Source organism: Podarcis raffonei, chromosome 2 (assembly GCF_027172205.1).
Source record: "Podarcis raffonei isolate rPodRaf1 chromosome 2, rPodRaf1.pri, whole genome shotgun sequence".
Taxonomy (NCBI): Eukaryota; Metazoa; Chordata; class Lepidosauria; order Squamata; family Lacertidae; genus Podarcis; species Podarcis raffonei.
The window spans coordinates 121,279,113-121,290,491 of record NC_070603.1 but is presented as its reverse complement, the minus strand read 5'-3'; the positions used below and the strand labels follow the sequence as shown (position 1 = coordinate 121,290,491).

General features: G+C 40.3%; 1 protein-coding gene across 1 annotated transcript in view; it reads left to right on the top strand.

Annotated features, from left to right (window-relative positions):
• The first annotated feature begins 8,877 nt into the window (after positions 1-8,877).
• LOC128409445 (H-2 class I histocompatibility antigen, Q9 alpha chain-like) overlaps positions 8,878-11,379 on the top strand; it is a 36,622-nt gene continuing 34,120 nt past the window's right edge. Inside the window, exon 1 of the mRNA XM_053379954.1 lies at positions 8,878-8,999. Within this exon, the coding sequence (XP_053235929.1) occupies positions 8,921-8,999 (79 nt within the window). The 5' untranslated portion in view covers positions 8,878-8,920. The remainder of the gene's footprint in view (positions 9,000-11,379) is intronic.

Here is an 11,379-nt window from a genome sequence, read left to right as displayed (position 1 = left end):
TGAAGAAGGCGTTTACTCCGAAACAGGGCCCTGTCCTGGTCACCACTACTGAGTCGTACATCTGATTCACACTCCGGATACTCCTTTTCGGCCCTATTTGATTCTTTATTCTGATTCTATATAATATGGACTCCTTTTGACTGCCATTGAGACTTGTACAAAATAATTGTTGTGTACTGGTATTTTATGTACCTTTATACTATATCACTGCATATTTGAAACTACATTATTTCTGTACTTAAACGTTTTACCTTAAAACTACTGTACTTACACGTTGTGTTTAAATTTACCATTAGCTTCAAACTGTTATTCTTAGCAGAATATACACGTTTTTCTTTTCAACTCTCGAGTAGGAATTATTCCTTATATTGAAACTTGTGGCCTGAGTTCTTGGTATATCCTTTTTAGTGTATTTCCAACAAGAACTCCAATTTCTTTAATGGAATGTATAAAGGCAGTCTAACTGCTCTGGCTGAGTGTTTTCAACCCACCTTCTGCATGAGGAAGTGAAAAAACTGACAGGGAGGGATGGTGGGCAGGGAGGAGGGATGCTTAGATGCTCAGGAGTTGAAGCTGAAAGAGAGAAGGAACAGAGTGGCTGAAGACAAGAGAGGCTGTCAGAATTGGATCCGATTCTAATCTGGAACCTTGCAAGTTTGCTTCAGAAGATGAAGGCATTGGCCATTGATCCCGTAGAAGCCAAGGAGGGCTTCATCCCTAGTTACAACATCTGGATAGGGACGGGTATTGTCTGTGTTGACCAAGAGCTGTGCTCCGGTTCCCCTGCAGATGAGAGTGACGTCCACCACCAGCCCTCTTCGGTCACCTTCTACATCCACAGAACCTCACTGTCATGTCTGACTAGATCCAGATTGGTCCAGAAGCGACCTCTGAGGCCTCTTCTCAAACATCCTCAGGCAGAGCAGAGAATGAGGAGCTCCAGCGGGCGTTCAGACCCTCCCTGTGGCAATGGCAGCTGCTGAGGCAGTTTCCTCCAGACCCTCTTTCTGTCCCGATACCTTCAAGGCTCCAGTTCTCCAGCCTGGTTCATGGAGCTCCACGTCCAGGACAACCAGCTGCTGTTCTCTGGGGCTCCACCCTGGGCCTCCCATGATGCCCTGGGGCAGTGAGTTGAGAAACAGGCTGGAGGGGGAGGAAGAAACAGCTGAAGGGGGAAATGGAGAAGCAGGGAACTGAGAGGAGGTAGAGAGGCTGAGGGGATGGGGTGTAGCAACTCTCCTACGGGAGATGAGAGGGACTGATCCTGCTGACAGCCAAGGAGGAAGCCAGCAAGGAGACCTCCAGGGCCCCCAGTACTCTTCTCGCCTAACCCAATGGATTTGCTGCACCTTGTTTTAAAGACAATGGATGTAATTATATTTTTTACTTTTGTAACATATGTTTGACTTAAAAAAATACGGGTGCACCCCCTTTGTCTTTAATGGTTCTTGCCTTCTTATCACAGGAGTTCCAGAGATTTTGAAGTTTCTGAGAATATTCACAGACTCTGGCAGGGAGATGCCGATAATTGTTCTTCCAGTAAAAAGTGACTGAAGAACTAGTATCCAAAGTGAGATGGGATCATAATCTGTGGTTTTGCAGGGGTGGGATTAAGTTATATGAGGCCAAGAGGGTGTGAAGCCTGCAGTGCCTGGGTGAGGAACCACCTGGATGCTGCCTTTGGTTCCAGGACTAAAGAAAGGATGGTTGGGAATATAATAAAAGAAATTATTAGATATCTGATCCGGGGCAAAGTGTGGATGGGGGTGTCCAGGAGGAAGTTCTCCCACTGAGAAGATGCCCAAAATATTTAATTTTTAAATTTTTATCCCACTCTTCCTCCCAAAGGAGCTCAGGGCAGCAAACCTCAAAATGTTAAAACAATACCATTTAAAAGATTTAAAATTTAAATAAAGTATTTTTTATCCCTCCACCCTGGATATAAATCTTCCCTCGCTGCTTCTTCCCTGGTGGGGAGTAGGATGCCATTTGGGGGCTGGCCTCATGTGTTAAAATGTTTTTTTAAAAATAATATTTATTAAAATTTCAAGGAAATTACAAAAATAGAAGAAAAGAGAGAATAAAGACAAAAAATACAAAATACAGAAAAAATAAAGAAAAAATAAAAACAATTAAAAACAAATCAGTCTTTCCATGTCTTGTCTTTCATTTGCTTATTTCCCTGACCTCCTCACACCTCCCTTTTTTGTGTTCTAGTTCAGTAGTTGTTTCAGCAAGTCCTTACCCTTTCTGCTTTTATCTTGATATCTTATCTTAATATACTGTAACTTTACTTTTTCACCTATTGACAATCCATTTTTACATACCCCTTTATAACATTATTGCTAAAACCACTTAACTTCATTCCAACATCCCTCTAACATTCCTTAATTTTACAGTGTTTCTGTAAATAGTCTTTAAATTTCTTCCAATCTTCTTCTACCGACTCTTCTCCCTGGTCTCGGATTCTGCCAGTCATTTCCGCCAGTTCCATGTAGTCCATCAACTTCATCTGCCATTCTTCCCGGGTGGGTAGATCTTGTGTCTTCCAATACTTTGCGATGAGTATTCTTGCTGCTGTTGTTGCGTACATAAAGAAAGTTCTATCCTTCTTTGGCACCAATTGGCCGACCATGCCCAGGAGAAAGGCCTCTGGTTTCTTCAGGAAGGTATATTTAAATACCTTTTTCATTTCATTATAGATCATCTCCCAGAAAGCCTTAATCCTTGGGCACGTCCACCAAAGGTGAAAGAATGTACCTTCATTTTCTTTACATTTCCAACACTTACTATCGGGCAAATGATATATTTTTGCAAGCTTGACTGGTGTCATGTACCACCTGTATATCATTTTCATAATATTCTCTCTTAAGGCATTACATGCCGTAAATTTCATACCTGTGGTCCATAACTGTTCCAGTCAGCGAACATAATGTTATGTCCAACATCTTGTGCCCATTTTATCATAGCAGATTTCACCATTTCATCCTGAGTATTCCATTTCAACAGCAAGTTATACATTCTTGATAATATCTTAGTTTTGGGATCTAACAGTTCTGTTTCCAATTTTGATTTTTCCACCTGGAAGCCAGTTTTCTTGTCCAGATTATAAGCCTCCCTTATTTGATAATAATGAAGCCAATCTCGCACTTTATCTTTTAGTTTCTCAAAGCTCTGCAATTTCAATTTATCTCCTCCTTGTTCCAAAATCTCCCAATATTTCGGCCATTTGGCCTCCATATTGAGCTTTTTCTGAGCCTTCGCTTCCATCGGTGACAACCACCTTGGGGTTTTACTTTCAAGTAGATCTTTATATCTTATCCAGACATTAAACAGTGCTTTCCTGACAATATGGTTTTTAAATGCTTTATGTGCTTTGACCTTGTCATACCACAGATATGCATGCCACCCAAATACATTCTTGAAACCTTCTAAATCCAAAATGTCTGTGTTCTCAAGAAGCAGCCAGTCTTTCAGCCAGCAAAATGCGGCTGATTCATAATAAAGTTTAAAGTCTGGCAGGGCAAATCCACCTCTTTCCTTTGCATCAGTTAGTATTTTAAATTTTATTCTAGGCTTCTTGCCCTGCCAGACAATCTAGAGATATATCTCTGCCACTTCTTGAAACAGTCCATCTTGTCCAAAATTTGCAATGATTGAAACAAAAACAACATTCTTGGCAATACATTCATTTTTATAGCAGCAATACGGCCTAGCAAGGAAAGCTTCAAGTTTGACCATATTTCTTAATCTTTTTTCACTTCTGACCAGCATTTTTCATAGTTATCTTTAAATAAATTCAAATTCTTAGCAGTCATGTTAACCCCCAGGTATTTTACTTTCTTAACCAACATTAAACCTGTCTCCTTCTGAAACCTCTCTTTCTCAATCACGGTTAGATTTTTTTCTACAACCTTGGTTTTAGACTTGTTCAACTTAAAACCTGCCACCTGACCAAATTATTGAATCAGTTCAAGAACTCTTTTAGTACTAGATTCTGGCTCCTGTAATGCCAATACTAGATCATCTGCAAATGCTTTCAATTTGTACTGTTTAGCTCCGACTTGTATACCTTTAACCATTTGGTCCCTTCTAATCATATTCTAATCATAATCCAGGACCGAAATAAAAAGCAATGGGGAAATTGGGCAACCTTGTCGTGTACCTTTCTCTATCTTAAATTCCTCTGTCACCACATTGTTAACAATTAATTTGGCTTTTTGTTCTGAGTAAATTGCACCTATACCATTTCCAAAACCTTGACCAACCCCCATCCCCTGAAGATTTTTCTTCATAAAACTCCAAGAAATGTTGTCAAAAGCTTTCTCCGCATCTACAAATATCAAAATTGCTTTAGTATTAATGTTCACTTGTAATTTTTCTAAAATATTAATTATGTTTCTCGTATTGTCAGACAAATGTCTGCCCGGGAGAAAGCCTGCTTGGTCTTTATGTATCTCTTCCGCTAATACTTTTTTTAATCTTTTAGCCAGAATGTCTGCAAAAATTTTGTAATCCACATTAAGCAGAGATAGGGGGCGGTAATTCTTAAGTTGTGTCTTCTCGGACTCAGTTTTCGGTATAAGTGTAATGTAAGCTTCCTTCCACGACTCTGGTGCTTTTCCCCCCCTCCAAAATTCCATTACAAACTTCCTTTAGTAGTTGAATTATCCAATCTTTCAAGGATCTGTAATATTTTGAAGTTAAGCCGTCCGGCCCTGGAGATTTACCCAGTTGCATGTTCTGAATGGCACCTTCTACCTCCTGTTCCGTTATTTTATAGTTCAACATTAACTTATTTTCTTGAGAGATTTTTTGTAGTCCATTTGTTTTCAAAAATTGATCTATATCAATCTCTTTCTGTGGCCCTTGTGTATATAATTGTTTAAAATATCTCTGGAAACATTTTCTAATCTCCACTGGATTCTGTATATTCTTTCCTTCCACTTCCAAATTTGTAATGGTGTTAAGTTTTTGTCTTTTTTTCATCTGCCAGGCTAGCAGTTTCCCACATTTATTAGCCGATTCAAATGTCTTTTGTCTCATCTGCTTAATTTTCCATTCTATTTCCTGATTTATCATTTTCATGTATTGTACTTGATATAGCTTTATTTCTCTCAGAATCTCTTGCGACTTTGGTTTCGCTCTTAATTTCTTCTCACCTTCTTTTATTTTCTCGAAAATTTTATCTTTTTTCTCATTTTGAGTTCTCTTCTTTATTGCATTCTGTTGGATCAGAAACCCTCTCATAACCGCTTTGCTTGCGTCCCAGATTACTCTTTTTTCAACAGTAGTGTTCATATTTATCTCAAAATAGTCTCTCAAAGTTTTTTGGGCTTTCTTAGTCACTTCTTCATCTCTAAATAAGATGTCATTCATGTGTTAAAATGTATTGGGCTGGCCTTGGTGTGTGAGTTATGCTACGTACAATGGGTCTTGGCAGAAAACAAAGTAATATTGGAGCACTGCAAGTCATTTGTGTGTGTGCATGTGCAGATAATAATACATCTAGGCAACACATGGAGAATTGCACTGAGGGTTGCAAAGCACCCCTAATTATTCCTGTATCATTATCATATTATTAGAAGATTGCAGACCGACATGTATGTTAAAGTTTGAGCAGCTCCACCAGCTCCTCCATTGGTGAGTGAGGAATGGTTGGGGGTGGATGCCCACCTTGAAAACAGGCCTCTTTGGGGAGGGGATCATTAAAAAAATTTTTTAATTACATTTTCAAAAACAGGAACTGAGAGCATATTTAACCCCTCTCTCCTCCTCTCGTCCCACTTACAACTTCATACCAAATACAACATGTATACATAAACCATATGACTTTCCTTCCACACTTTTCCTGGTTCCTTTGCTTTTCTACTACTCTACATAATCCACATCTTTTTAATCATCCAGTTTGTTATCTATTAAATACTCTTTATCTATTTCAAATCTGCTGGATTTGCATGAGACCTGCTAAGCTATGTCTTTCTCTATACTGGTTCTTGAAATATTCAGTAAATATTATCCATTCCTCCTTATATTCCTTATATCTGTTTTCTCTTATCCTGTTCGTTAGACCAGCCAGTTCAGAACATTTTACACTGCCATTCTTCCTGAGTGGGTACTATCCTTGTTCTCCACCTTTGTGCCAATAAGGTTCTATCTGCGGCAGTGGTGTATATTAATAAACTCTTTTGTTTTTGGGGGACCTCCATTGTTACTCTCAGGTGTTGTGGGGAAAGTTATTTTAGGTATCTTTTAAAATTCATTTTATATCGTTTTCCAATATTCCTTAATTATTTTACACGACGAACACATGTGAATAAAAGATCCCTCAATTTCATTACACTTCCAACATATTTCTTTTTCTTCTTTAGACATTTTCGCCAATCTGATGGGTGTTATATACCATCTGTGGGCCATTTTCATCATACAATTTTTTATCGCATAACTTGCCATAAAATTCATATTTATTTTCCACAACTTTCCCCATAATTCATGATCGATATTGTGTCCCACATCCTGTGCCCACTTAATCCTGCTAAATTTCACAAATTCCTCTTTTGTTTCCCACTCCAGCAGCAGTTTGTACATATTTGATAATACTTTTATATTTGTATCTAAAAGGTCTTTGGTAAACTGAGACTTGTTCTGCAAAGCCATTTTTCCTATCTATCTTAAATAATTCATTAATGTAATGTACCTGTATCTAATTGGTAACCAGATTTCTTAATTCCTTGAGGTTTCTCAGTTTTGGTTCCTGTCCTGTAAGAGATAAAATTTCACTGTAAGTTAACCACTGCTTATCCATATTTATTCTTTTCCTGGTCATAGCTTCCACTGGGGATATCCACAGTGGTGTTTTTCTTTCTAATAAGTTTTTATACTTTCCTCATACTCTAAATAGGTTTTTTCTGATTATGTGATTTGTAAAAGTTTTATATATTTCCGCTTTTCCATACCATAGGTAGGCATACACCCACTCACAAATAGGGGAAAGTGAGAAAATACAAGTAGGGACTGTGGAGAAATGGGTGAGGGTGTCTTGTGGCAGAGAGAGAGCGTCAGGGCAGGAATCTACCCTGGAAACAAGCACAAGCACACCCCAGTGTTAATGAAGGACGACTAATTTCTCAGCAAAATCTGCCTCCGTTCTTCAATTCCTGTGAGAAATGTCAGTCAAGCAGCCTGAGATGCAGTCACTTGAGATTCCTTTGCTAGCTTTGCATGCAAATGAAATTTTAGATTATTGTAACTTGCCAAAGACTTTACTGCACCCTCAGCTATTCATCTTATAAGTAAAAATGAAAACAAACATTAAAAATAAAAAGGCCTTGTTCTGGGAACTGCCCTGGGACTTTCCAACCTGACTCAGAGGTTGCTGAGGGAGGCAGAAGGGGGCAAAGTCCCCTGGGAAACAATCCAGCTTGGAAGCAAGAAACACACATTTTCAGATAATACAGAGCATGGTGAAATCACAATAAATAAAACCTCCCCTTTAGTAGTTTCAAGCAGTACTACAGGTTCCACATAATATCTGTAGTGCATTCTTTACTGTGACGGCACCTGCACTTTGGAACTCCCCGCCTATTGCAACAAAGCGCGTGCCTTTGCTAGACTCTTTTCGGGCACCTGCTGAAAGCATTCTTCTTTAGGCAAGCATACCTAGATGCTTAGGAAGTTGAAGTAGTTTTAATCTTAATATTTTAGCTTCTGTATGTTTTAAAGTAGTCGAACACCCTCCCTTCAGATGTGAAGGAAATAAGCAACTATCCTAACTTTAAAAGACATCTGAAGGCAGTCCTGTTTAGGGAGGTTTTTAATATTTAATGCTGTATTGTTTTTAACACTCGATTGGGAGCTGCACAGAGTGGCTGGGGAAACTCAGCCAGATGGGTGGGGTATAAATAATAAATTATTATTATTATTATTATTATTATTATTATTATTATTATTAAGTAGGGTTGTTAATTTTTCTTGATTTTACTGCTGTGGTGTTTTGTTTTTATTTTTTGGTAAACCACTTTGCAGGTTTTTAAAAATAAATTTTATTAAATAAATAAACAATAAATATAAATTAAAAAACACAAGCCAAAACACAATTCATCCTTAGATTTAAGTATCAGTCCATAGTCGCCTACTTGTTACCAGAGGCAGAGAATCCACATTCCTTTGTAAGAAAATATTAAATAATGTAAAACAATTTTTGCAGGCAAAATTTTTTTTAAAAAAAAATTCAGTGTCGGGGGAGGGGCGACAATAAATTTTCCTCACTGGGTACCACCTGACCTTCCTGCCTCTCCATCCCAGAAGTTACCTTTCAACACTCCCAGCAGCAACCGACCAAAGGACAAACTGCCACATAGAGGCAGTTAGTCCTCTCGGAATGTTGGACTTGACTGACAGCATTACAGACTCCGCCCAGGAGTCCACCTCGCTCAGGATCTCGCAGCCCCTCCCCCCAGTTTCAGAGAGGGGGGCATCCCAGACCCCCCCTGGAGATGCGGGGATTGACCCTGGGGTCTCCCAAGCAGCTTCTCTTCCACTGAGCCAAGGCTTCACCTTCTTGCGCCTCTCCAAGGAAGATGTTCTCTTGGACCCCGCTCCCCCCTCCCCTGGCCACCCCCCCCCCTCCGCCCTCCCTGCAGGTAAAGACAGGCAGAGCTGCCGGGGGGAGGGAGGGAGGGAGGGAGGCGGCGATTCCCAGCGAGGAGCTGCAATCACTTTCTCGTTCCCTCTTCAGCCTCGCTCGCCACTTGTGCCTCGAATTCTGCCCGGCGACCGGTGCCGCCATCTGCGCGAAGATGTCCGATTGGCGGAATCTTTTCCCCTCGCCCAATCCCGGCTCTCGCTGCTGCTGGTTCCGCAGGCGGGGCAGAGAGCGGGTCGGAGGGAGGAGGAAAAGGGCGCTTCGTTTTGGGGAGAGATGGGGGTCCTTCTCCGCTGGCCCCCCCTGATCCTGGGGGCGGCTGCCCACCTGCTGCTGCTGCTCCTGGACTGCGCAGGTAAGGACTGGGCTCTGGGGCGGGGGGAGAAAATAATCCCTTCCCAGACATCTGTTTCCCAGACTTGGCTTGTTTTGTATGCCGCCCGGGGCAGGGGCCGCTTCACTCCTGGGCTCGTGGCTCAAGCAAAGAACAAGACAAAGCTTGAAGGTGTTGGCAGGATTCATGGGGGGGAAAGTGACTCGCCTGTCCCGCCCCCCGCAGCTTCGTCTTGACTCTGGTTTGTGTGTGTGTGAGAGAGAGAGAGATACGGATACAGTACAGTCTTCCCTCTTCTATTTTTACCTTCCCTCTTCTAATCCAACCCTCAGCCGCTCTAAAAACTCCGCTAAAAACCCTGGAGCCCAGCCTGGAGGTGGGAGCTGGACGCGTGTAGAGCTGACTTTATTGCGGGGGGAAACGTCTGAATAAGGGGTCCCCACCCGCAATTCCCAATCTTGTGTTGTTCAGGAGTTCCCTTTCATCATCAGGTTCTTCTGCTTTACAGTTGTAACCCCCCCCCCAAAGAAAACACTTTCCTGTTGCCTGTCCAAAATGTAGATTTTGTAAATTATGCAGGGGGCTCCTCTGTGCCGTTTCTGTACAGCCCCTTTTGCACGAAGGGCACAAACAACTCCAGAGAAACAAAAGGGGGGCCCCCACCCTACAGCCCGGTTCCCCTTGAATACGCCCTCCTTTTATATTCTCCCTCCCCCAAAAAAAATAGTTTTAAAAAGTTGGATCCTCTGCCTGGCTTCTGGGGCTCCTAGCCATGAATTTGCCTTGCTCAGAATATTCCTGCTCCCTCTGCCTACCAATCGACTGGCTCTGCATACTATTCAAGGATTTATCACTATTAAATTCTTAATTCCACATTCCTGATTGCTGCATTTGGTGTTTTTCTCCTTTTGGGGTTGCCACTCATATTCTCTGTTTAATTAAAAAAATGTATATCCTACTTTTGCCTGGAACCATTAACAAGAGCAATAATTCAGGATGAGCATATCAAGGGTGTAAAGCACAACAAAGATAATTACAAAATGGTATTATTTGCGGACGATATCCTTACAAAACCAGAAGATATAATTCCAAAAATTATGGAGAAAATAAAAACCTTTGGCAAAATATTGGGATATTCCATAAATTGGACAAAATCAGAGATTTTACCAATTGGGCCAAGGGCTACATTGTATAGAAACCATCAATTTCAGATGTGCAAAGATTTTATTAAATCCGTGGGTATAATGATTTCATCAGATGTAGACCACATTGTAAAATTAAATTTGAATCAAATTATAAATGAGATTTCTTTTGATATTGAAAGGTGGGGACCTCTAAACCTCTCCCTTTGGGGAAAGGTTAATGTCCTCAAAATGAATGTTGTTCCAAAGCTTTTATGCATTCTTAGAGGATTACCAATACATATTCCCAAATTTTACTTCCAAAAAATAAATCAACTATTTAGACCATGCCTGTGGGGTACAATGCCACCAAAAATATCACTACATAAAATGCAACTTCCAACTAAGGAAGCGGCTTTGGGCTCCCAAATCTGGAACTCTATCACCAGGCTTACCTGCTGAGTAAGACTAACGATTGGAGAGCTAGCAGGAATCCCAATTGGGCTACTCTCAAATATAGTTTCTTTGAACCTCTTGTAAGGTGGACTAAACTTGGCTCCAGTTTTATGAAATATCCTATTATGCTGGAGACTATTAAAGCACCTATAAAAATTTGGATGAATATAAATGTAAATACTGTAATAAGGATGACCCCTATCAGCATGAGAAATTAACAATATGGGCCAACCCAAAATTAAAAATTGGAAATCAAGTAATAATTTGGCAAAATTGGATGAAGAAAGGTATTTTGACATTGAATCAATTAATTGAGGAAAATTACAAATTTGTGGAATATAAGACTTTACAATTAAAGTATGGATTAACCAGTGAAACACAATGGCAATACATCCAATTGAAACATATGTTGGAAAGGCAGTTTGGCCCTGACGCTATAGCAGCATTGGAAACACCCATGCTGCTACAAGATTTAATCTCTGCAAGAAAAACAAAAAAACTCTACACTTGCACCATATAAAACCCTACTCAACAGAAAGAAATATGATTTAGAATATGATAGACAAAAATGGAGTGAAGAGTTAGCGGTACAGATAACAAATGATATCTGGGAGTCAAGTATAAAATCAACAGAAATAGCCTCTATGGATCTAAAACTAAGACTTATTTAAGAGAAAATAATATTCAGAGTCCACTGGACTCCAGCAAAACTATACCAGAAGAAAATAGCAAGTGCAGACAACTGCTGGAGATGTGGGAGTAAAAATGCGAACTTAGTACATATGATGATTAACTGCCCGATGATAAGATCATTTTGGTGCAAG